The following is a 27,686-nucleotide window of genomic DNA, read 5'->3' as shown; positions in this document are numbered from 1 at the left end:
ACGTGAGTTATTTTCCTAAAGCATCTTAGATATGAAAAAACTTCCTTATTAGTTCCAAATTCAACACAATACAAAGCAAAGGATCTTTTATTACTACATTCACACAAGTAATGATTAAGTGCCCTGAAGTTTACCCTGATAGCTGGAGATTACCAAATATTAGTTTCCACAGAAGAACTGTTTTAACTTTCTAATCCTATTCAGAGAAAAGGGTGGGAGGAAACTCAGTAAGTGCTTAGCACTGCCACTTCATTTCAAATGCCATTTTTGTCCTTGGGTGAATGCGTATTACACCAAACCATGATCTAGCAATAGTTTTCTATTTGGTTTAACTAGTAGCACTTAAAGAGCTTAATACAGGACAATACTTTAACAGTTTTTTTATCGGAGACAAAGTTAACTCTAAGATAACATGACAAGCAATATACAAAATCTGTCCATCATTTTTTTTGAGTCCATCTAACATACATAGCAATATGGTATTTATAACCAGAAACTGCACTGACTGAGAAGTAGACACATTAGTTTTTCAAGCTCTACCTGAAAACATGATGTTTTATTAAAAGAAAAACCAAAACACTTAAATCTCAAGTTCTATGGTTTTATAGTCCAGTCTTACTGAAGTTGCAGATTTCCTTTCTTGCAGACAAGGTAATATGCAGGAAGAACCCCACAAAGAGCACGCTGGCTCTCTGACAAATTGTACTATCTGGATTACAAATAAGTCTTGAAAATCTTCTGAAGAATGTCAAGGAGTTGCCAGAGAGATTATATAGTGACCTTGATTTTATTTTTCTTTACCTAGAATTCTATAAATTCTAAAATTTATCAATTGATGTATCTTTTAAATAAACAGCACCAGTCTTGCCCATTAATACAATTAAAATTTGACTTTCTCAGTTCTTAGTTCACAAGTTTATTATGAAAAACACTGCAGTGCTCTTGTGCAGTAACATCGTCTTATAGGAGGGGGAAAAAACAGTTCTGTTCAAAACAACTCACCAGGTTCTGACAATAACAAAGAACAACATGAGGCTGAGATTTGAGAAGGGAAATAAACTGAGTGCAGACAAATCATACAATTAAATTAAACGGTATCCCTGAAAATAAACAAAACGATTTCAAAACTCACGAGTAGAGGGGAGGCCTTGGTACTTATTTTTAAAAATGTTCATTAAGCTCCAATGATTGTTTGCTGCTATCCTTATCTACAGTCATGCTGAGTAAAGCTATAGCTAAATGGAAGTTAAATTGTATTCACGAGGTGTTAATGTTTACATCTTATTATCTGCAGTCTCTCAGAGAAAGCAAAAGTAACTACAAATAGCGCTATGCCAGAAACTGGTTTCTTGACCAACAATGTCGCTTCAGCATGCAATGAACTGGTTCATTCTAAAGTGGTCACGGCTGTTGATGACAAGAGGCTTTGTATTTTTATATGGCACATCTTTTGGTCCGTGTGAAAACAAGTTTTTTTTTTGAATGTTAACTATTCTCTGACACTTTGGAGTTACTGTTGCTCTTCCCATTTCCATTAGGTCAATTTATGGTTCATGGCAATACTGTACAAGTTTAAAATTTCATTACAGGAAGTAGTCTGGGGTACGACGAGTAACATGTGGCTCGCCTCTGCGAGGTGCTGGGTCGAATTGCAAGCTGAAACACAAAACATATTTTTTGTTTATACTCCATGTATCAGTGTACTGACAACCAAGAACATTGTTCTTTCAAACTTTACAATTTTGCCTATACAATTTCAGCTTCCCTTTAATGGAACAGAATCCTATTTGTAGCCTAATCATCCAGTCTTCTAGCTGCGTGCCTCCTCAGAGCCAAGGCAAACTTCAGATAATTTTTTAAGACAGAAATTTTATACATCAGGACTCCTTCTAAGATTATTTGAAAGAAGCGTTCTACCAAATAAATAAAATTTAAAGAGCCTAATGTACTTGTATTCTCAACCCCAGGATATATTTTATTAACCCCACAATAAAAACATGTGTTTAGAAGATAAAATCCTAATAATTCACAGAGGGCCTATATAGAACAAGTTTTTATTGATGAATTTCAACATATCCTAAGTCTGTTCAAAAGGAAACACAGGGGCACCCGGGTGGCTCAGTGAGTTAAGCGTCGACTCTTGGTTTCAGCTTAGATCATGATCTCAGGGTCATGAAACTGAACCCCACACTGGGCTCTGTGCTCAGCATGGAGTCTGCCTGAGATTCTCTCCCTCTTCCTCTGCCCTCCCCACACTCATGCTAATAAAATCTAAAAACAACAACATGGAAACATAAAAATCAAACTGGAATCTGGATATAGCATGAGCCCTTCAACTCTTAAACTTCCCATTCCAGCTATACAGTGTGATTCAACTGCAACAGCAGCCAACTACTTAGGTGTAAATACTTACAAAGAGTATTTTAGAGTATCATCAAGTTCCATGATTGCAGCTTGATTACCACAACGATAACAATAGTTTGGAGCACTGAAAATCGTTACTACATTTCGGTCATGGCACCAGTTATATCCCTACAAGGAAAAGAAAAGAGATAAAAACCTGTTTTACTCCCTTATTTACACAACTAAATGTGACACAAAAAAAGCCCCTTCCAAAGGCTTAAAAGCTATTAATGTTTTGTTTCTGGATATTTTAATAATTTTCTACTCTGTACAACTTAAAAAAAATACATGAATTTTTCCTGAATTACAAAACTAGCTTATTATAAATAGAAAAGACACTAAAAAACACCAATCACCAAAGAATAAAGTGCTTCTTCTACATCTGGCCTTCTGTGAATAGCAGTATCTCATCAGCTTCCCACTGCAGTGGCCCTGAATATAATCCAAGAATGAGTATACAGGCATTCCTTGCAGACGCAGATAAAATACTCCTCAAGACCAAAACCACATTAATTCTCTCAGTCAGAGGTGAAGGTCCCCAAGTCAATCACTGCCTCGGTACCAAGAAAATAGGCCTCTAGATCTCCAGCCTCATTCTAAGTCCATGTGAATACACGAGTTACTTTTTAAGTACTGTACACAAATACTGTTTCCTATCTTTAACAAAGTCATACTTTTTATAATAATCACAATTGTTATTAGTATTAATCTACGTAGGACCCTAATTTTTCAAGTATGCTGATCAACATCTCATTTCCCTTTCAGTTTCTTCTTTAAAATTACCTATAATCCTACCATTCAAAGGACCACTGAAACATTCTGGTATTTCATCTCAATCTCTCTTCCATACATACACATGTTAAACACATGAAATAAACAAAACTGAGATAAAAAATGTTACAATGCCTCTCCCCTGTTCCCTGAACCTTATTCTCCCAGGCTTAAATCCAAAGCACTACCCAGTCATTAAGAATTCTCTGAAAAACACATCAACTATGAAACTCATTATGATCAAAAGCTTGAGATTTTAATTCTAATGTGCACCTACTGTAAAGGCTCAGGCTACAACAGGAAATTCACTGGAAGGGATAAATTAATCCTCATTAATATCATTAATTAGCACCCCCCACCAGAAATACACTTCCTAGTATCTTCCTTCATTACATTTACTTAAAAAGCAAATCAGATTTCAGAGATAAGAACATACCTCCATCACTAGCTGGTGAGCTCTGGATACCAATGTGAGGCCATTGGCATGATTAAATGTTTCAGAAATGTCTTGCCCAAAGGTGTAACCAGCTCCTCGAGGAGATATACCCCAACCACCACGATCATCTGGATCTGACCACAGCAAGTCACACATTGGACCCTAAAAAGCAAGTTAAGTTTTAAAGTGCCTCTTACAAAAATGATTTGAGTATTTCATCAGAGGGAGCACCCTATGAAGTCACACTTTGAATGGTATTTGCTAAACAAAGTTTAAGGTTTGCTTTAAAGTCAAGTATCTCGTCAAATAAATAAACTATTTCCAAATGTTTTTAAAGGCATATCGGGGCGCCTGGGTGGCTCAGTCAGTTGAGTGGCTGACTTTGGCTCAAGTCATGATCCTGGGATCCTGGGATCAAGCCCCATGTCGGGCTCCCAACTCAGCGGGAAGTCTATCTCTTCCTCTGCCCCTCACTCTGCTCCTGCTCTCCCTCTCTGTAAAATAAATAAAATCTTAAAAAAAAAAAAAAAAAAAAAAGAAGATATATCCTAGATCAATTAGCCCCAAGAGCAGTAAGTCCTATAGTATGCAAAATTCATTGTCAGACAATACAGACAAGTACTTAAGGCAGAGGCTCTGAAGACAACAACAGAGATTCTAGGCCCAGTCCCAAAGGTGTTATGATCTTGACAAGTTTCTTAATACCAGCTTCTAAAGAAAGAGGTTGTTGATAAGAGTGTTCATACCACATGGGGTCATTTTTGAGCATTAAAGGAGAGAACACATATAAGAAAGTAAGTTATGGGGGCGCCTGGGTGGCTCAGTGGGTTGAAGACTTTGCTTTCAGCTCAGGTCATGATCCCAGGGTCCTGGGATTGAGCCCCGCATTGGGCTCTCTGCTCAGTGGGGAGCCTGCTTCCCCCCACCCCCTGCCTGCCTCTCTGTCTACTTGTGATCTCTGTCAAGTGAATAAATAAATCTTTAAAAAAAAAAAAAAGTTACAATAAAATTTTTTCCTCTAAAAGGTTTTCTGAAAAGATTTCATTACCAAATAAAAGACAATACCTCATTAAAAAAAAAAAAAAGTCAATACCTCATGAGGAACTTCTTGTAGGCGATCAAGTGCTCTGATGTGATCCAGTGTATCTATGGATGGTGAGAGGCCACCATGTAGACAGAATATCTGGAAAGAGTGGTTTATTATAATGTTAACCTCACATAGAAGAAACTTTAAACATTCTGGACTGAGCTGCAAGCAGCAGCCCACATCACTTGGTGTGACTTGTGTTTCTGTATTCTACCAGAACCAGGCTTGTCTCGGCAGGGGCTGTCTTTCTTCCAACCAACTCTAACCTAGTGAATACACTCCCTTTCTCCCAGATGACATTTCTCTCATCTTAACCTCAGCATAAACTATCATCTTTCTCACAGAATTTTCTTGCCATGTCTTCTGTACACTCTTCTACGTGGACTAGTAAATAGCTAATTACATCTCTAAGACTCATCCAGAAACAACCTGAGAGGATGGATGGGCTACATCTTCCATCCCTGTTGTCCCGACATACAGTTCAGTGCTTAATACAAAGGCGGCACTTTAGAAGTCTAGAAGAGAAGTGTGGGTGGAAAAATGAGTGGCACCTAAACATTAGGAGAGCAGATTCATGAAAATAACCAGCAATATAAGTTTTAGGAAGGCCTACATACCTGCCCATCCACCAAGGCAGTGAGAGGAAGATAGTCAAAAAGATCTGTAAAATATTTCCAAACATTTGCATTTCCGTATTTCCTTAAACACTCATCATAGAAACCATATACTTGTGTGATCTGTCTGCTCTCATGATTTCCTCGAAGAATGGTGATGCGCTCACGGTAACGAACCTGAAACAACAAAATAGAAAACAATATGAATACGTGGCTCCTTCAAAGACTAAATGACAATTCAGCAAACTTCCTACAGGAAAAGCCAGAGTTCCAATTTTGGTGGTGGTGGGGGAAATCCCATGCCCCCAAACACTGACATGAAACCCCACATCTACAGACATCTGTCCATGGAGAACTGGCAAACCCCATCTCAACTACAATCAAACTCCTGCTACTACCAACTTTACACTAAGCATAATCATCAGCCACAGAACTCCATGAAATTTTTTCTACAGTTAGATGACTTTGAGTAAATGTCTAGGTATGCAATAACCATCATAATTACTTTAGAACCTTTCCATCAGCCCAAAACTATCCCCTGTGGGGGCTGTCCCAACTCCTATTCCCAGCAACCATTTATTTGTCTTTTCCATATTTCCTTAAACACTCATCATAGAAACTCTATATTTGTGTGATGCGTGCCTCGTGATTTCCTCTTTTGAGATCTTTTTGTAAAATTTCATATAAATGGATTAGCACAAGATACAGTTTTTCGTGTGTCTGGCTTTATTCACTTAGCAGAATATTTCTGGGGCTCATCTGAATATGTATCAGTGGATCCTTGCTATTGTTCCTTTTTATTGCTGCACAGTATCCTGTTGAATGGCTATACCACATTTTTTTTCTTTATTCACCAGCAGGACGAACATTTGAATGGCTTACAGGTTTTGAGTATTATGAATATTTTGCTATGGTCATCTTGCCTATAAGTTTCTGTACATACAAACAATACACTTTCACTTCCCTTGGGTATATTCCTAGTCCAATAACTGCGGGGTATAAATATGGGTATAATGTTTTAATCTCTCCACAAACTAACACTTGGTATTATCAGCCTTACTAATGATAGTCTTTCTAATGGGTGACTTTAATTTTCATTTCCATGATAATTAATGATTTTGACCATCTTTTCATGTGCTTATTGACTATTCATGTATCTTCTTGGATGAAATACCTCTTCAAGTATTTTGTCCATTTTTAATGTCTTCTTACTGAGTTATAAATAGGTTTTTATTATATGAACACAAGTACTTTTTTCTTAGTGATATACTTTGAGAAACAAAAAGTCTTAATTTTGATGAAGTCCAATATAACAATCTCCTTAATGGATTGTGCTTTTCATATCATATCTTAGAAATCACTGCCTAACCCAGAGTTACAAATATTTTCTCCTATGCTTTATTCTGTAAGTTTCATAGCTTTAGCTTTTACATTTAGGCCTCTGATTTTGATCCATTTGTATGGTATGAGGTATCTAAGTCCATTTTTTTGTATACAGATATCCAACCGTCCTAGCACTACTTACTGAAGTTTCCTTCCCCCAACTCCCCCCTATTAGTGTGTAAGGGCTGCCGCAGATAAAGTAGAACAAATGGGCAGTTCAAACAACAAAAATTAATTTCCTCACAGTTCTTGAGCCTGGAAGTCCAGATCAAAGTGTGAGCAGGGTTAGTTTCTTCTGAAGGCTTGTCTCCTTGGCTAACAGGTCATCTTCTCCATGTTTCTTATCATCTTCCCTCTGTACCTGCGTCCTAATGTCTTCTTATAGGGACACCAGTCATATGGAATTAGGGCTCACCCGTATTACTTCATTTTACCTCAATTACCTGTTAAAGGTCCTATCACCAAATACAGCCACATTCTAGAGGTACTGTGGGTTAAGACTTCAACATATGAATACGGGGAGGTATATGCAGCTCAATTCAGCCCCGTAACTTTTAAATATAAATTCTTAAAGCAGCATATTCATTCTTCTGCTAATCATTGGGATTCATCCTGGACTTTAAGTACAAATTAGCTTGCAAGGTTGTTTTCATAATATCTAGAGAAACTTTCCATCATTTAATCCAACTGCTTCGTTTGCAGATGCAGAACTTAGAACTGCCTCCAAAAATGTTTTGTAGCATGTTACACGATTCAGATTAGTAGCTTCATGAACATATACATTACATATTACCTAAAATTCAGCTCTTGCCAAAACCACATCTTACCACTTCTGCAGTATTAGAGGTTTCTGGCAGCCCATTTATCATTGTGAACATTCTTTAATAAAATCTCCCCCAAAGGTAAAATCACTTTCTTTCCAAGGAAACGCAGAAGCCTGCCATTCTAAAAACTAGTGAGCACTACTGTGTCTCATTTTCAGATCTTCGTACAATCCCTACAGCTATGATTGGTATAAAGCAACTTGCTTTAATTATCATTCCTATTGTTCTAGGCTGTCAAGTTTTAATGGCTACCAACTATTCCAGAAAGAAATCATAATTTAGATATTCACTTTTGTTGGATATTTAGATCAATTCTTTTTCTAGTATTAAACATAATGCTGAAATTAATATTTTCACACAAATAAAGCTCTTTTCTTCTTTCTTCTTGAATTTCTTCTTCAGTAAAAATCTAATTATAGGATTACTGTGACCTAAGATGTAAACATCCTGACATTTAGTATCTTTTATTTCAAAAGCACCTAGAAAGGTAATTATACAACCTCCCCATCCCCTGATTAAATGAAGAAACATTTTTATTGGACCAGCCTTCTAACATTTCTCAAGTAACTTGAATAAGAATAACCTTTTAACTTTCATTCAGAATGAAGACAGGCGTATGATTTTTAAGTCCCAAACCTGAATACTGCATTCCTAAATATGGAATTTTATTCTAAAACGTAACATTCAGAGAAAAATCACAAATAACCCGGGGGGGCGGGGGGGGAGGGACATCAAAACTGGGAGGGGGGAAAAAAAAAAAAAAAGAAAACCCAGTACAAAATGACCCCAAACAAAATTGAAATTACCTTAAGAGCTACAAGCAGAGTAACTGTTTCAACTGAATAATATCCTCTGTCAACATAATCTCCCATAAACAAGTAGTTTGTATCTGGTGATTTGCCACCAATTCTAAACAGTTCCATGAGATCATGAAATTGCCCATGTACATCTCCACAGACGGTGACTGGACATCGAACCTCCTGCACATTGGATTCTTTTGTCAGGATTTCTTTAGCCTACAGATGGAGATAAAATAAACCAATACATTTGGCATTAAGCAACATTAAAAAAGATGTTTACTTAAACATAACATAGATTGAAGAGCAGACTTAGTGTAAGATGAAATTGTAGGCATCGATAGTTCCATTAAAGAGAGCAAGATATGGGCAGATTCCATCTACTGGTTATATCACTCTTGATACTTAGAAAAAACATGTGTCAAGATGTATAGTTCCATTCCTCTAATCACTATCAGTTTTTAGGCCTATCAGTTACCATCTAACTAAATGCTAAATAGTTCATTATGAGCAGCCATATAAGAATAATGAAAATGGTACAAGACATTCAGATACCTAGTTCCTTAGCTTTAAACCTCTACTTATAATATGCCGGCACTCCAGTATTCCAAGATACGAAGAAAGGTTTCTAATTTCTGCTTAACTGTTTTTTTTGCGGGGGCGGGGGGAGAGGGGTAGGGGAGAACAACACATAAAAATTTCACCTGTATTTTTATACTTTTAATGCTAAAAATACAAACTTTTTGTTTCACAACTGTAACTACTCGATATACATGGTTTTTATAAAGTTGTTTGGTAGCATATGCATTCCCTCATATAATCACAAATTCAAACATTACTTTTTAAGGGCAGCATAACATTTCACTCAATCAAAAGCCTATCAGTCATTCAGCATGCATTTACTGATCATTTACCTTACCCCCAAAACCAAAGTACACTGGAGAACACCTTTCACTTGCTCATCATCTGAGGGATAACAATGTTCCAGGCCTTGTGCTAGCCACTGGGGGACCAGAGCATACAAGATGGGTCACTGGGGACAGGGGACCACAAACAAGAAACCAAGCAACAAAGTACAGGCTACGTTAAGTGATAAAAGGAACTAAGTAAGTGGTGGAAACCCATTTAAATAAGATATCACAACGAACAAGACAGCCCATAAAAGCACAGTGCAGCACCAGCAGCAGACAATAAAATGATCAGGTCAAGTGCTAAGACATGCTAGAGTAAGCAGAGTGTTCCAGGATCACAAACTGGGACAGCTAGGAAAACTGCCTCAGGTCAAAGAATGGGTGGGAGTCGATTACAGGAAGGGAATGCCAGTAGGAAATGGGAGGAGGTGCAACATAGGCAAAGTGTGATCATGTGTATAAATTCTCAGGAAGAAGAAAAGGTCTACATGGCTGAAGCATACCACGTAAGAGTAGAGAAAAGGGTCTACTGGGGTAGGTTCAGGGTGAACCAGCTCTCCTGGTTTTAGTGCTCAAAGTCTGGCATCCTAAGAAATATCTCAGTTGCGCTCAAATAAACCAATGATAGCTGGTCACCCCAGGGAGGAAATGAGGAGGAGAACAGGGCATGGACACGGACTGAAGAACAAGTCTAATCAAAGCACTATTAGAAGAAAGATCCCCTAATGGAAAACTTGATGAGTGAATTTAAGATTTCAGAGGTAGGGCTATACATGTGGATATTTGAGACAGAGTAGAGCTTAAAGGCCACTAGTATTCAGTGACCAATCCACCAACAAATCTTGCCTAGTCTCCCTCCAAAACATATCTCAAATCATTCTGTTTTTATCTTTTTTGCTACTACCCTGGTCCAAGCCACCACTACCTCACCTGTATTACTATGCCAGTCTCCATACTGAACTCCCTGCTTCCATTCTTCCTGTCTCCTATTTTCCACCTAAATGTCCAAGTTAAGAGCTAAAAAACTGTTCACCAGGTTCCTTTAATTCACCACCGCATACACAACACCTCAGTAGGGCAATGTGTTAGATATAAAAGGCGTTTAATATCTGTTTGCTGAATGAATCTAGAACTTATTTATATGATGGTATTGGTTAAATCATCTTCAGGGAAAGCCATGGATGTCTCTCAGGACAACATCAAAGTATAGGCCTGGAATCTGGTACCAAGTTCTCTGGAGAATGAAGAAGTAACAGGTAACAGTAATAAGGAAAGGTGCCTGGATATCTAGGTAGATAAAAGAAGCCCAAAAAACAGGGAATTTTATCCTAGAGGAAGGCAGCGTCCATCTACCTAGGAGGGCTATTAGAGAAAGTATAGGACTTCCTCAGGAAGAGTCAAGATTTCAGATAAGCCAACAAGGTGAAAGAAATTTGTTCTGAAAATTACTTAAAAGTATTTACTTCATACACTCTACATTTATCGAGCATTTTCTTCTACGTGCAGCTAGCATTATGAAATGGTGTTCTAGAATGTACAGTGAGAGACTGCATCAGGGGAAGGAAACACACTAGAACATGAAGGTGAAACTGCTACAGCAAATTGTTGCTAATGAGCCACGCTCACTAGATTTTAGGCCACAACCAAAGGTAACAAGGACTGTTTTTTTTTTAAAGACTTTATTTATTTGATAGAGAGAGAGATCACAAGCAGGCAGAGCAGCAGGCAGAGAGAAGGGGAAGCAGGCTCCCCGCTGAGCAGAGAGCCTGATGCAGACTGGATCCCGGGACCCTGAGATCATGACCTGAGCTGAAAGCAGAGGCTTAACCTACTGAGCCACCCAGGCGCCCCATAAGGACTGGTTTTAAGGCAGTGGTATGCAACCTTAGCCATATATTAAAAATCATCTGTGAAGCTCTTAAAAAAATATAGATATAGACATATATATAGATATAGATATAGATATAGATATATAAATATAGATGCTAAGGCTACTCCTCTCTCAAGCCAGAATCTTTGGTAGTGGAATCCAAGCATCAATAATGTTTTTTAGTCTTCCCTCCTTATTCCACACCAGTGCTTTCTTAGGTGCAGTGAAGTTTAACAACTATGTGTGTGTGTGTGTGTGTGTGTGTTAAGATTTTACTTATCTTAGAGAGCACAAGTAAGCACGACTGGGGGCGGGAGGGTTTGCAGAGGGTAAGGGAGAAGACTCCCTGCTAAGCAGGGAGCCCACTATGGGCTCCATCCCAAAACCCCAAGACCACCACCTAAGCTGAAGGCAGACGCCCAAATGACTGAGCCACCCAGGTCCCTCTAACAACCATTATTTTCAAGTCTCAGAAATATTTAGGGAGCCTATTTCAAGACCCTGACCAATCACTGACATCCAAAAATTAGTCATTATTTTGTTCTAAGTTTAGAAAAAATTTCTGCTATGCCTCAAAAGTGATTTATCTTAAGAAATATATATAATCCATCTTGCTAGTGTAATTCCTATTTCCCATGATTTATTATTACTAAAAAAGCAGAATTTCTCTAGGCATATTCCATAAGACTGTTTGGCATTAATACCATGTCCAGTGTTTTTAGCACCTGGCACACAGTAATGAAAATAGCCATGAATACCATGATAGGTCCCACTTTAAAGAAATTTGTATGTTATTCAGAAGTTTTAAAAGAGCAATGACATAAGAAAACAGATGGTCACAACCACATAAATCTTGCAATTCTATGAGAAGTTAAATTCTAAAATACATCTCTTGACACCTGCTTACCTGCAAGACTATTCTCTATATAAATGATAAAAAGTTGCCATTCACAACTGCCCAAAGTTTCTTATTACTATCTACTCAAAATATCTATTCAAATCATAAAAGGACAATTAAACCTAAATGCTAGTTGTTCCTTCTATTTCAATTTCGACATATCCTAATGACAAACACTGTACCTTTACTTCTATTCTATTCTATTTCTTAAGTAGGCTCCACTCCCAGTGTGGAGCCCAACACGGGGCTTGTACGTACAATCCTGAGATCAAGACTTGAGCTGAGATTAAAAATCAGATGCTCCACTGACCGAGCTAGCTAGGCACTCTGATCTTTAATTTTACTTTTAAAACTGTGCAAGTTATAGTGACACATCCTTTGGAAAAAAAAAAAAATTAGCAGCAGATAAAACCAAATGTCCCTTTTGACCATTCTCCACAATCCCATTCCTCTTGGGCAAAGTAACCACCAAGACTATTCTGATGTACATCCTTTTGAAACCCTGTTTACTACAAGTTTTACATATGTATTATATGCCTACAAGAACATAATTGTTTTCTTTTGCACTTTTAAACTAGGAACTGTATTATTCAGCAGCCTGTTTCTCTCCAACAGTCCATACTGGAGATCATAATGCACACATATAGACCTGATTAATTTCTTGTGCTGGAGGTAGCGTAGTCCTTGAGATTATAATAAGGGGAGGGGAAGGATGAAAAGGTAAAAATGCTGCAATGTATATCCTAGTATTTGCTCCCTGGTATACAGACATTTCCTGAAAGAAGATACCATGAAGAGGACCCATTAGCAGATCTAACAGTTAGCTTCTTTTTATGTTGACATTACAAAATTGTCCTCCAAAAAGGAAGACACTGTATTTATAAACTAAAATAACTTCTGTGTCTGGGAAAGCCCAAACTCTTTCTTCTCTTCCTACCAAATTTCAGACCAGAACAATTATAATATTCTAGAGAAAACAGTATTATGCATCAAATGCCATCAAGTCAATTACTAAGTATATTTTAACAACAAAAGCTCGTTTACATAGAATTTAAGTATACTATTTTTTTTGTCTCAACTCAGCTTTCAGAGGATTACTACACCAAAATACACTATTCCAGAACAATAATGGTTGCAGATGTCCTCAATGAAGATTATTTCACAGGGGCGCCTGGGTGGCTCAGTGAGTTAAGCCTCTGCCTTTGGCTCAGGTCATGACCTCAGGGTCCTGGGATCGAGTCCCATACCAGACTCTCTGCTTGGCGGGGAGCCTGCTTCCCCCCGCTCTTTCTGCCTGCCTCTCTGCCTACTTGTGATCTCTCTCGGTCAAATAAATAAATAAAATCTTTAAAAAAATTATTTTACAGTCAAGAAAAATTACAGAAAAAGAAATGTCTGAGAAGCTGTGCTATCACAGGAGTCAGGCCCCTTTCAAGTCTCAGAAGCACCTAACGAAACCCCCCTAGGGTCACCTAATGGGACCTCTAATGAGTCATCTTTACGTTTACCTTAGCCAAAAGGGCAAGAATCCATCTAATGAGTGACCTTTAGAACCTGCAGGCCTTCGCCAACTATCAGTTTCTAAGGTAGATATACAACTTCAACTATCCAGCTTAATATTCAAGGTAAATGGCAGAATGAGATTTTCACCAAAGCAACTTAATTAACCTTAGAGAGGTTCATACTTTTAATAACTACCTTTTCACTTTCCGGTATTCTGACTCCTCCAATTTAAAGCTTCGTGTCACCTGAATTATGCAAAGAAGCAAAAGCAAAAGATACACATCCGAAACTTTTGCTTCCCCTAAAACATTTTTTGAGAGTTTCAAAAAGTCTCCGCTAATGAACATTTGGGAAAAAAAATAATTAAAAACAGTGTGATCAGCACCATAATTGATTTTTTTCTTTCTTCATTGATTCTTCAGTAGGAACCCTACTGAAATTCAAATGGCATGAACTGAAATCAGTGAATTCAAGGAAAAAAGATCTAATAGATGTAATATAAAACTTCACAGAACAAGGTTGAAACTGGAATAAGCTAGTCCAATAATAAGAGTTTAACTAAAAGTTATTTTTCTACAGTCCTAAAATTCAAACAATTTGGAGATTCACTTGAAGAAAAGAAACCTTTAGAATTTATTATTAATGTCCTGCCTTCTGAGTTCAGATTCAGAAATCCTAAAATTTTCAACTTACCATCAGGTTTCCTGGGTATGGGCAATTCCTAACCACCATAATAAAATGAAATTTCAAAAAAGCAAATTTAAGTTAGATTCCTAAAATCATCCAAGTCAAGATGTTTCAAGGAAGACAAGTAGAAGAGGAAAAGTGAGGAACCTACAACAGATTCACAAACCATTTATATATTAACTTCCTAAGGGCACACGATAGCAATATAATTTCTCCTTACGTGTACCGTAGAAAAAGATATTTATGCATTTTTATATTGAAGTCATACAATATCTTCATGCATTTTTATTACTAAACCAAGCATTTTAAAATGCAAAATGATTACAATTATGTACAAGTTCTTTGTATGAAAACAATGGAGAACATTAAAATGTTGATAGATTTTTTTTTTTTAAGATCTTATTTATTTGACAGAGAGTGAGCACAAGTAGGTAGAGCAGCAGGCAGAGGGAGAGAGAAAAGCAGGTTCTCTGCCTAGAAGGGAGCCCAATGTGGGACTAGATCCCACACTGGGATCATGACCTGGGCCAAAGGCAGCCGCTTAATCGACTGAGCCACCCAGGTACCCAAAATGTTGGTAGATTATGGCTGTCTTTTTTAAAAAAGATTTTTATTTATTTATTTGACAGACAGAGATCACAAGTAGGCAGAGAAGCAGAGAGGAGGAAGCAGGGAACCTGCTTCCAAGCAGAGAGCCCCATGCAGGGCTCGATCCCAGGACCCTGAGATCATGACCCGAGCTGAAGGCAGAGGCTTTAACCCACTGAGCCACCCAGCTGCTCCAGATTATGGCTGTCTTAAATCTACCACCACAACAAAAACTACTCTCATTTCTTTGTATTCCCTTCCAGCTTTTACCCACATACAGACCTCTTGCTTAAAATTGGTAAATATCTCAATTTCTGTCCTAAAGTTTATACTCATGGGGACGCCTAGGTGGCACAATAGATTAAGTGCCTGCTTTGGGCTCAAACTGGGATCAAGTTGGGCTCTCTGCTCTGAGGGGAGTCTGTTTCTGCTGCTTCCTCTAACACTGCCCCTCCCCCCCACTCATTTACTGCATGCTTTCTCTCTCAAATAAGTAAAATCTTTAAAGTTCATATACATGAAGCCAATGTCCTATAGCATTATAGCGATCATTTTAAAATGCCGCATAATATCCTCCAAGATTAATATATGTACTGTTTATTTAACTTCCTTTCAGATTTTCAACTGTGGGAATAAAGAGCAAAATAACGCTAACGTTTTTTGATTACATAGTCCATAAAGTTCAATTATTCCCAACGTACATACGCAATAATAAATGTTAGAATGCACTCATTCACATCTATTTCAAATATAAAATGTTGCCCTCTGATTTAACTGGTACTTTTTATTTTGGAGTTCAAATTTTCTATTCTGTTTATTTACTATCAGTTATTCTTCCTCCTACACAGATTGTCCACACAAATTCTTTGAGTATCTATCAACAGAGAGCTAACTGATGCTCTTTTATATATTTTTCTATTAAAAATCTGATTATTAATTCAAATGTTCACTGGAACTCTATTTTACTAAATTAAACATTTCACACTTTTTTAAAAGTTTTTTTTTTTTTTTTAAGATTTTATTTATTTATTTGACAGACAGAGATCACAAGTAGGCAGAGAGGCAGGCAGAGAGAGAGGAGGAAGCAGGCTCCCTGCCAAGCAGAGAGCCCGATTCGGGGCTCGATGCGGGGCTCCATCCCAAGACCCTGGGACCATGACCTGAGTGGAAGGCAGAGGCTTTAACCCACTGAGCCACTCAGGCGCCCCTAAACATTTCACACTTTAATCACAGTTGAGCATATCTTCTGCCAATATAGCCATAAAGATGTAAGGGAAGCAAACCTTAAAAAATATAATGATTAATTATTGAATTTTATTTTTTAGTTTCACAATTACAAACATTTGGAAACTATTTATTTATTTTTTAATTTTTGTTTATTTATTTGACAAACAGAGGTCACAAGTAGGCAGAGAGGCAGGGAGGAGGAAGCAGGCTCCCTCCCAAGCAGAGAGCCCGATGTGGGGCTTGATCCCAGGACTCTGGGATCATGACCTGAGCCGAAGGCAGAGGCTTTAACCCACTGAGCCACCCAGGCGCCCTGGAAACTATTTTAAAAAGCAAATTCATGGGGTCCCTGGGTGGCTCACTCATTTAAGTATCCACTCTTGCTTTTGGCTCAGGTCATGATCTCAAGTGTGGTGGGATCTGGCCCAGCATCAGGCTCAGCAGGGAGTCTACTTGAGATTTTCTTCTCGAGCTCTCTCTCTCTCTCTGAAGTAAATAAATAAAAAATTTTAAAACGGCAAATTTGCAAGCAATAATAAATTTTTTCAATACCATAAGAGAATTTGCTTCATAATGCTTTTATGAAAAATAACAGGTAGGTTTTCTTGATTTTCATTAATTCTGCAAATAAATTAAGGTTCATGACAAACTAGTGTATACAGCTAGATTTTTACTTTGGTGTGATACATAATATAGACATACTACTAGCCCTGGAAGCAAATAAATCTCGAGTTAATCATCTTCAACTATCAAACCTTTCTTCATATTAGGTGTTTTTTATTAATTACACCAAACAGATGCCTCTAACGTTTTATGAAATATTTTGGTCTTCCGTATGATTACACTGTATGTATATTATCTGTGTGATTATACTATAAAAGTACTATAATCCTCCATATAATGTTATACCAACTAGTAGTTACTAATTGGTTTTAAGGTTAGGATCAAACCAAAAGAAAAAGGTCAGGGATGTGGATAATTCTAAAATTGTATTAAAGGAAAATACTTAAGAGATAAGTGGGTGGCTCATTCAGTTAAACATCTGCCTTTGGCTCAGGTCATGATCCCAGGGTCCTGGGATGGAGTCCCACATCAGGCTCCCTGCTCAGTGGGGAGCATTCTTCTCCCTCTCCTTGCTGGTCCCCCTGCTTTTGTGCGCTCACACGCTCTCTCTGACAAATAAACAAAAACTTAAAAAAAATTAAAATATTTAAGTTCATATTCTTCCACTTACACATGCGTCAAATGCACATGTGTAGGAATTAAAAATTCCCATTCCTGCATAGAGGAAAAAATTTATATATAACAGAGAAATGTTGGTATATATGTAGTTTAAAAATTCTCACCACAACAATCCATCATGAATGATATTTGACCACTCTGGATGTTTCAGTTTCCTCCCTCATCTATACCAAGTGACTTGGCCTATGGTCTTTAAGGTTCCTTTCATCACTGAAATTTTACTAAAGCCTTTTCACTAAATCATATATACCCAACAGAAAAAGGTAGTGGGCACTACTGCCAGTTTACAAACAATGGGTGGCAGACTAATGACATGCACTTGATCACCATTAGCACAAATATTTTAAAACCTTTCCCCTCTAAAGAGTTACTTCAAGTTTAACTCGACTAATGAATGTGAAACCCTATTATTAGTGCAACAAATTAACAAATCCCTAAAATAATGCTATTTAGACAAAACTAACAGTGAAAATGAGTAATTCACATAATAGCTTAATAAATTTTGACTGAATAAATTCCAGAACTAAATATACACTGTCACATAGTTAATAGCACCACTGACACTCCATAGTCTTTGTGAACTACACTTTGTATATAATTCTAGCTAGGTAAATGAACTCTGTCTCCCAGGAGCAGTATGGAAAAAGGTTTACAATCTTCTTGCAGCCCCCTCAACATCCATACTCCTATCTGTAGTAGTAACTAAATGACTGAAGCAGAGGTGAGGGCATGGAGTACCACAGTAACTGGCCAACTGGTCACATACAGTTTATAAAATACACAGATTCAGATATACACAACTCTGGTCACTGCCTTGTTCATCCATCCCAAACCACACTACCGATATTTAAGTAAGTAACAGTAACTCTGTACTGTTAAGAAATTAAGCAGTTAATCCCAGATTGCGCTTTACAATTTTTTCAGAATCCATCCCCAGCCATTTACTGGCAGCCAGACCCCTATTTCAGCTGCTTCTACCACTTCTGCAGAAGCTGAAAGAAACGCTATTTAAAAAAGCAAAAAAAACAAAATCTTTTCCCTTCATAGTTCTAGTCCAATTCCTATCTCACTTGTGTGGGAAAATACAGCTTGAAGGTTTTTTCAGACAAGGAAGGTAATGAGAAAAAAAAGGGAAATGAGAGAGGGGTCAAAAAAGTAAAAAAAAAAAAAAAGGGGGGGGGTTCTCTGCCATACCAAACTTTCCCTCTCTTCCGAGCACCTTCAAAAAAGACCCTCCCTCTGTGAAATGTGTAAGCCTGATGATTCATAGACCCGTACCCCTGGGGCAAATAATGTATTATATATTAATAAAAATAATTAAAAAAAAAAAAGACCCTCCCTACCCTTACCTCAACATAAACCTAGTATCTCCAGGTTTTCCTAGCTCAACCTCCTCCAACCTAAACAAAGAATACTTCACAGGTAACTGACAAATAACTTTTATAATACCAGCAATATCGTCGGCCATTAAAGAGGGGTGGGGCAGAGACACCTGACAGGTGATACAAATGTTACCCACAAACTCCACCAGTGCCTCTCATGCTTTCTGTAGCATGAGTTTCACCTGCCAGTATTTGTAGGCAGAACTCCTGACTTTGACAGAGAAAAGAAAAGGAGAGTCGGGGGACCTGTGTTTCCAAATAGTAGGGCTGTTCACCCTTTCGATGCTTCCTCATTAAGTCAACCCAAAACCAAGTGCATTACTGCTTCATGACCAGGAGATCATGAAACACACACAGACACATACAGGTAGGTCTGACTGTGGAAGCCATGATAAAAAGGCATTTTACAAACTGTACTGAACAATATTAATGTTAGATTTGCTTTCCAGGTATAAAGTTCTGTTTCTAGACCATGATTTACACTAAGGATACACACAAAATGAACTGGCATTTTCTTCTCACTAATGTTATTTGAGGGGCAAATGCAGCCAGCCACATTCAAAATTGAAAAATTAACTGTTTCCTCCTCCAAGACAAAGTGAGACAACACAGTGTGACATAAAGAGGAAGCTTTCAAGCAATGAACAAAATGCTTTATTTTACAGAGCTGTTGATTCCACAATTCAGTTTGACTCCAATTCACCTCCATTTTTCATTAACACCACCTAAGAAAAGAGGGGAGCTGTGGAGCAACATTAGAACACTGGGTGGAGAATCTGTAAGCCTGCACATCTCACTTTAGCCCCTGAAGTCAAGTCACTTTACCTTTTTTTTTTTTTTTTAAAGATTTTATTTATTTGACAGAGAGATCACAAGCAGGCAGAGAGACAGGCAGAGGGGGGAGGAGGAAGCAGGCTCCCCATTGAGCAGAGAGTCTGGAGCTCAATCCCAGGACCCTGAGATCATGACCTGAGCCGAAGGCAGAGGCTGAACCCACTGAGCCACCCAGGCACCCTCACTTTACCTTTCTGAGCCTCTGGTTTCGATCTATCACTGAGGACGATTACTGTCTCATAAACTTAAGAGAACTGTGTATGTGAAAATATGATACAAACATCGTTCTGCATCATGCTTTCCCTTTGTTCTCAATATTCAAATTACTTTTACTGAAATGAGCCAAACAACCTTTTAAATGTTTTTTTGTTTTTTAAGATTTATCTATCCATTCCAGAGGGAAAGAGACAGTGAGGGAGAAAGGGAGGGTGAGCAGGGGGATGGGGGAAGGGAGTGCTCCCTGCATGAGCAGGAGAGCCAGAGGGAGAAAGAATCTCAAGCAGACTCCAGGTTGAGCTCAACATGGGGCTCAATCTCACAACCCTGAGATCAAGACCTGAGCCAAAAACAAGAGTCCAAAGCTTAACCAACTACACCACCCAGGTGCCTCCAAACAATCGGTTAAATTAAACACACATATAGACTCACAAAAATTTATTAACCACTTAATACAAAAATTTAACCTTGGTCAAGCATTTTGTAGTTCATCCAGTGAGAAGGAGGGTTTGCTTTTTACCATACTCATGTAACAAATGTGAGGCCTTAGTGACTGCATTTTATTTATAGTGTTTGCAGAGCAATGGAAAAGAACATACCTAGGTAAAGAACTCCTTTGGGGAAAGGGGAAAAAAAAAAAAAAAAAAAAAACTGGCTATCAAACAACATTCTCCACAAGTTTGGAAAGACCTGAAAGGACAAAGCCAAAAATCTTACCTAAATTAAACCACTGATGAAGTCACGTAATAAAAGACCATTTACTGTAGTTGATACTATTTACTTCTTCCAATCTCTAAGTGGAAACATACCTTCCAATTATACAAATGTAGTAATCTTACTGACTATAGAACTGTACCTGAAACGAAACTGTATGCACTCACCACAAATTTTCAACAATGAACTAAAATTATGATCCTCAAAATGACAAAGTATACTCCACATACAATCATCTTGGCTTTGATATAAATCTTAATCACACTGTGAAGGGAAAAAATGCTTAACTAGTCAACTGCAAAAAAACCGTATTTACTTTTGTCTATAAACACAGACCTAGATTCTCTGCATTTTGAACACCTACCACTATTAACTACTAATGGGAGACCATAATAATGGTCTCTGAATTTTTTAGTCACCATGACCTCTCATGGTATACTTCTATCTTTACCATTTAAATATTTCATTCAGATCACCTACCACCTTCAGGTAGATAAAAGGAAGGCTTTTGTGTTACTTTTCCTTCTTAAAATTAAAGAAATGATCAACTACTACCAAGTACCTATCTCCAACAAGTATTTTTTCTTTAAAAGGATAATCTATTATATGAATGAAAAATAGTTCCCTCAAGATTTTCAAAATACATAGTTTTCACTAGATGTGCTATTGGCTGTTCAATTAAGAGTGAAAAGAGAATTTTTGCTGTAGTTTCCTAGTACAAAAAATCATTTCGAGTCATGCATCCTAACTCATTTCACATACCTAAAAAGCTGCCTTAAAACTTAGTTTGTGAAGTTAATATACTCCGCATTTCAAAAACTTACAAGTTAAAAAGAGTATGAAGACTACATAATATTTCCCCTCAAAGAACCCATTTCTTGGGAACCTAACTTCAAATATTATTTCCACCTTTTGGGCTCTAAGAACAGAAATCTGGACATAGTAGAAAGCAATGGAGATATAAGTATACATTGGTAAATCTCACTGTATCTTAGTTTTACAAAGATGGGGAAAGCAATCACATTTAGCACATGCATAAATCTTCACACACCCAAACTAAAGCACCCACTATTAACTCCTGCAGTTTCTAACACAAACCCTCTGCTTCTCTTGTTCATCTACTACTTACCTACTTCCAACCAGATTCAGGCTCCTTGAGACTGAATGTGATTATACTTCATTGCTTTTCATTTCTCTCATAAAAGTAAGCAATTGTGAATAGTAAGCAGGTGTTCAATATTTAAACACAACATACTAATTTACACTGGATTATATAATCTCAGATTAGAAGGGAGCCCGGAACATCTATTTTCACTCTTAGTTTCAGTAGCAAAATGTGGACTAGGTGATTGTCCCAAGGTCAGTCACAACTGTTCTGCAACAGAAAGAGGACTAGTGCCCAGGTTTAACTTGGAAGTCCAGTGGTTTTCCAATTACACCATTACCTCGCTTCCAATGTTTTCTACACAAATGACTAGTCACCTCACCAAACGCTGACTCAAAGTCTATATAGTACTGATCCTTAAAAGTCATAAAATCATCACTTACAGCACCTAGAAATTAAGACTTGACAGTATACGTTAAGTAAGTTTTAAAAGCCTCTTTCTAAACCCTTCATACGAACACCATCCTTATCTGATGAGGGTAAAGAAGGAACAGAAGACACTGCTAACATTAAAATTCAGCTCCAATAGGTAATTTGCACCTCATCAACTAGTAGGAGTTGTTCAGGCTAACGATAAATAAATCTGAATTTGACTCATTTAAATTGCAATTATTGGGACGCCTGGGTGGCTCAGTTGGTTGGACGACTGCCTTTGGCTCAGGTCATGATCCTGGAGTCCCGCATAGGGCTCCCGGCTCCGCGGGGAGTCTGCTTCTCTCTCTGACCTTCTCCTCGCTCATGCTCTCTCTCAAATAAATAAAAATAAAAATAAATAAATTGCAATTATTCACACCACAGTTTCTGAAAAAGCCTGCATTAGGAGTATATACATCAAACTCATGAACCTAATTCTCCCATCAAACCTCAAACGAGTCAGCATAATTGCTCTCTAATAACGCTCTTCACTGACACAAAATGCAAATATGGTATTCCGCAATTCTGCACTAAAATGAAATACTACCAAGTTATTTTTGACAAGAGAAGTTAAACTATCTGTAGTGGAGATAAGCATTTTCTATATATTAGAAAACTGAGTCATAAAACTTCAAAAATATAGCCAATAACTAAATAGGCTACCTGTTTCCCCAACCCCTAGGTAAAAACAAAACGTAATCAGGTAATTTAAAATGGACTTATTAAAAGCTCAATCAACAGCTATTATTACTATCCATACTTAACAGCCTCAAAAATACAAACAAGTAACTTTCCCACCAAAGAGCCAGTGTACAAAATCTGCTGCTCGCAGTTTACGTTGTTCCTTTTTAAAAATAGATGGCAAAATGCCAAGTACGCTCAGCTCACAGAAGGGTTTCACAGTACCCAGTTTGAGTCAGCATAGAATTCATAGATTAAACCAACACTTGATTTCCAATCCCAAAGCTCCTTATGTGGTATGACTCACCAAATTCTCCACTTCTTCCAACTCTGAAACCTAAGTTGTAACTCCTCCCTGCACCTACCACCATGACCTTCGTAGAAACTAGGTTAGAGAAGTATTTTTAAATTCTTTTAACACACATTTTTAAGTCAGTCTCTGGAAAGGACTGCTCAGTGAATTTAACAAAACCACCAGGGACAGCAGGACTAAAGGTCCTGGGATGCGTGTGTGGGACCTTTAGACAAGTCTTGGGGTCCGGCCTACGAGCTTGCCTTTGGGCAATCCTCTGGACAGCACTGGAACCAAGAATGAGGCCTGAGCACAAGTAAAAAGCCTCTTATCCGCCTCACAGTAGAGTCCTACACCCGCATCCCAGGCCGCAGAACCCACGTCCTCTTACCTGCACCTCAAAACCGACCCCGACCCGAACACACAGCGTCTCCGCGCCCCCAGCCACCTCGCCCCGCACCAAGGCGGAGAGGCTCGGAAGCCCCGGAGTAGGGTGAACGGCGCCATTTTAGGCGGCGGTGGCGGCGACAACCAATCCCTGCGCTGGAGGCAGGGGGCGCCGGGTCGCCCGGGAGCCGCCGCCGAGCCGCGCCGGGCGCCGGTCTGGGAAGGCCGGCGGGGGAGGGGGGGGGACCCGGGCCGGCTGCCTCCGCCATGTTGCACCCTCCCCACCGCCGCCTCCTTCCCGAGGGGCTCGGCCCGCGCCGCCTCCCGCAGCCGGAGAGAAACTCACCTTCTCGCAGAGGCTCTTGACCTGGGACTCGGACAGCTGCTTGCACTCGTTCAGCTGCTCGATCCACTGGTCTAGCTCCTTGGTGAACACCTTCTCGTCCATGATGCCACCCGCCCGAACCGGCTGCCGCTCCGCGCTCCTCCCGCGCTGCCGCCCGCACACGGGCCACACGCACACGCCGCCGCCGGCTCCCGGGGTACCTGTGTGGCTGCTGGCGGCTGCTCGGCGCTAGCGCAAACCCGCGGACTCTCCCTGCAGCACCCGGCCACCGGCCGCTGCCCTCCTCCGCTCGATCTAGCCCCGGAGCTCGGCTCTCTGTAATGGCGGCCGCCGGCGTGGTGACATCACGCCCGGCGTCAGGAGGCGGCGGGGTGGAAGAGCCGGGACTAGAGCTGCGCAACTGCAGAGCCAACCCCGGTCCGCCGCCAGAGCGGCTTGGTGGGGCGGGAACCAGGGGCCAAGGCGCAGGCGCGACGTAGACGGCTAGTAACTGAGGCACCTTCGCTGGTAGGGCGTGGTCGCCCAGAAGGGCGGGATCGAGAGAGAAAGGGAAGACCCAGGCAGGGCGAGCGCGGTTCTTACAGCGCAGAACCGGGGTAATTCCGGAGCATAGCGTACTGCGCGGCGCGGCCTTCGGCGTGGCGCAGACACCGCTCCGGGGTCGGAGGGTGTTGGGGGAGAACCTAGTTGCCGGAGACTTTTTCTGTAAGGTGAGCCGGCTCTGCGCTTCACCCCGCGTTTGCATCCAGGTCACAGAAACTAGAGTTGTGACCCCGTGGTGCGCTGGAGTTGCATGGGATACCCAAATCTTTGAGGGCAGGAACGGGCGCCTAGTGGTAGCCCGGCTGGGGTGGCCACCTCCGCCTCTGGGCGCGGCAGGCACCTTGTAATTAGGTCACTCGTGGGCGGAGGAGGGTGTGTCTGCTCTGGGAGTGCCGCGCGGTGCACCTGACTACCCCCCTCCCCCCGCACACACCTGTCCTCGGGCCTAAGGTGGACTGTGGGGCGCGATGCCTGCGGCCGAGGCTTGGGCTTTTCCCTGAGCCTCCGACCGCGCGCCTGGCTTCCACAAACCCCACGCAGCCTCGCCCGTTGTTGCCTCCCGACCCAGGTGTGCGCCTTCCTATCCCTCGGGCTTCTTGTGGGAATGAGGAGGAGACAACACCCTCCTCAACCCCTACCCTCTCTGGCCTACTTTATAGAGGGGCGGCGACCCGGCGGTGTTAGAAGCGGCTACAACACGCGCTTTAAAGAAAGCTCAGAGGGGTGCCTGGGTGGCTCAGTGGGTTAAAGCCTCTGCCTTCAGCTCAGGTCATGATCGCAGGATCCTGGGATCGAGCCCCACATCGGGCTCTCTGCTCGGCAGGAGCCTGCTTTCCTTCCTCTCTCTGCCTGCCTCTCTGCCTACTTGTGATCTCTGTCAAATAAATAAATAAATCTTAAAAAAAAAAAGAACTCATCCATGAGTTTCTTAAAAAAAAAAAAAAAAAGAAAGAAAGAAAGCTCAGATACCTTAGGATCGGATCTCGGTCTGGCTATGAATCTCTTTGGGGTTTCTGAAATGTTTTCACATCCCCATGTCCCTGCATTCACAGAAATGTTTGGCTCCGTAAAGCTCCAGTTATGTCCTGCATTCCCACGCTTGGGAGAGAGAAGGGTTATCCAGACAGATAAGAAGATATCCTGCGCTGGTGGAAGCTTGTATTCTCCCAATAGTCGAGGAACAGATAGAAAAGATGATGTCCACAGGACCTGGCAAATGTAACTTTCCAAAGGACATTTAACCTTAAAGCGCAAGGCAAGAGCTGACCCTGGTCACTGGTCTTCTAGACTTCCTACCCCCAATAGCAGTTGACTCTGCTGAACCCAACTGCTCACTCTACATCTCTGACGGCATCATCCCAACCAAAAGGCTGAAGAAAGCTCTGGAGGCCTGGATCAGCCGATGATGGGACTGAAAATTGTCCTTCATCCAAAACAACCTGCCTAGTGAGGCTGACGGGCTGGGCCTTCCCAGACTGAAAATGACAATTCTGCTTTCCTTTCTATCTCCTAGCAGCATGCCTAAAGGAAAGTGTCTCAGATCTACTCCCCCAAAGGCTTGTGACATAATTTACCGGACTTGGAAATAAAATTATTTTAGCCCAAATTCTGAGCATGTTTTGCAGTTATCATCCCCAAATAATAGAGGAGTAAGAGTTAAGCTCATGTAGAATGTGTGAGGAAAAAATCATCACTCAGTGCTCATGATTATAAAGCCATGCCCATTGTGCTGTTCACTGTTGCCCCGTACTGTGTGAGAACTGGTCCTGTCTCATAGGGCAAGAAGCAGACAAGCACTCAGAAAAGAGAAGGGACTTCCAAGGTAGTGATCAGGATTTGAAACTTTATACTCCCAAGTGCAGGGTCTCAGCCACACTCATACAACTGACCTCCAAGTACTGAAATATGGAACAGGGTCAATATGATTTCCCTTTGCCTGAGTTATCTTAACTAGTAAAGTAGGGGTGATATTAGTTTGGTTCATTAAAAAGTATTGAGCACCATAAGGGCTGCATTCATTCAGTGTTTCAGAAGTCCTTGAATGGGTGCAAATGTGTACTGAGGACATCAAAATTTTTAGCATCTACAGCAGCATTTTACAAAGTGCTTCCATGAACCATAGTTCCAATGAGAAACAAGTTCCTTTCAAAAGGAAATTTAGAAAATGCCATACTGTCCGAAGTTGTGTGGTTAAAAAAAAGCGAACAAAATAAAAACTTAATGGGTATTATCCACCCTAAAAAACAGTATTAAGCACCTACTATGTGTTAAGATTATAAATGAGTGGGTTTTTCCAAAGTAATGTGAGCTCCTGTTTGGTAGCCCTAATGTAGGTATTATTTTCTCTTGATGCAGATTACTTGGCTCACCACCACAAACTAGAGGGAAGATATAATTATATATACTTAAAACATCCTGCCAAATAATTAGATGCCATGACTTAACTTCTTAAGGAATGAATTCTAGGAAGCTCTTATTAGCATTCAAGCCATGAAGTAAAGCATATGTGATTACAAACAATACAGAACTAAATCAGAATGTCTTTTCCTTCAGAAAGATTCTAGAACATTTTCCTACTCTGTGGAACTCAAACTAGCTGTGGATCTAAAATGCCAGTTTGATTAATCTGGTCTTGACTAATTGGACCTGACTGTTTAAATTCTAGAGCTGAGAAATACTTGGAACAAAAAGTTAAAAACAAAACAAAACCAAAAAAGTCCTTCAATTTCTTGGCAAAAACCAGAGAATGAATAAAGCAAATATGCTTTGAGAAAGAATCTTTGCTCAGATGACAAACTCAGTATACAGCAAGTCTAAGTGTTGCCTATGATGTTTAAACATAGCTATAAATGAACATCATCTGATGATGGGGGCAGGGTAGAAGGAAGATGACCTTCAGCAAAGAACTTTATAATAAATACCTTAGCCAAAGTATAAAAATTGACATTAAACATAGAGAAGGAATGAGCTATATCTTTTTGTCAGCAATTCTCTTGGCCTTACCATTAGTTTTATTTTGTTGTTGTTCCTTCCAGTTCCCTGACTTTTAAGCTTTACTGAGACAGAAAACAGAGCCATGTAGGTAAGAAATGGCTCTAGAGTCAAATGGGCCTGGTTTGAATTCTGGTTCTGCCTGAAGTTTGGCAAGTTACCTAACTTCTCTGAGTTTCAGTTTTCTCATTAATAAAGTGGAGATAATCGTAATTGCCAAATAATAGGGTTCTTCTGAGAATTAAGTGAAATTATAAATGTAAAACACACCACAGCATATAATAAAAGTCCAGTATTAAAGTGTTAGATTTCCTTCCTCCTCCTCCTCCTCTTTTCCTCCTCCTCCTCCTTCTCATCCTTCTCCTTCCCCGCCTCCCCCTCCCCTTTCCCCCACCCCTTTCTCCCCTTCCTCCTCTTCCTCCCCCTTCTTCTTCTTCCTCTTCTTCTTTTTGTTAGAGGGAGGGAGGGGACAGGGAGCAG

General features: G+C 39.9%; 1 protein-coding gene across 1 annotated transcript; it reads right to left on the bottom strand.

The window, feature by feature from the left end:
• Positions 1 to 69: 69 nt before the first annotated feature.
• On the bottom strand, positions 70 to 24,057 carry LOC111141024 (protein phosphatase 2 catalytic subunit alpha). Its single transcript, XM_022493349.1, has 7 exons — positions 23,673 to 24,057; positions 8,325 to 8,534; positions 5,315 to 5,488; positions 4,704 to 4,793; positions 3,611 to 3,772; positions 2,414 to 2,532; positions 70 to 1,656 (listed from the first exon to the last, which is right to left on the bottom strand). The coding sequence occupies exons 1-7, from the start codon at positions 23,772 to 23,774 to the stop codon at positions 1,584 to 1,586; spliced, it is 930 nt and encodes a 309-aa protein (XP_022349057.1). The 5' UTR covers positions 23,775 to 24,057; the 3' UTR covers positions 70 to 1,583.
• Positions 24,058 to 27,686: the final 3,629 nt, after the last annotated feature.

Source organism: Enhydra lutris, unplaced genomic scaffold (assembly GCF_002288905.1).
Source record: "Enhydra lutris kenyoni isolate GAN:26980312 unplaced genomic scaffold, ASM228890v2 scaffoldscaffold5, whole genome shotgun sequence".
NCBI classification, from domain to species: Eukaryota; Metazoa; Chordata; class Mammalia; order Carnivora; family Mustelidae; genus Enhydra; species Enhydra lutris.
This window is presented reverse-complemented; position numbering and strand designations above follow the sequence as displayed.

Bases quoted from the DNA above. Each gene is read 5' to 3' on its own strand.
- LOC111141024 (XM_022493349.1), bottom strand. From the start codon at position 23,774: ATGGACGAGAAGGTGTTCACCAAGGAGCTAGACCAGTGGATCGAGCAG. The intron at 2,533-3,610 runs GTATGTTCTTAT...TTTTCCTTGTAG, and splicing joins CTCACCAGCTAGTGATGGAG to GGATATAACTGGTGCCATGA. The intron at 1,657-2,413 runs GTAAGTATTTAC...TTTGTGTTTCAG, and splicing joins GATACTCTAAAATACTCTTT to CTTGCAATTCGACCCAGCAC.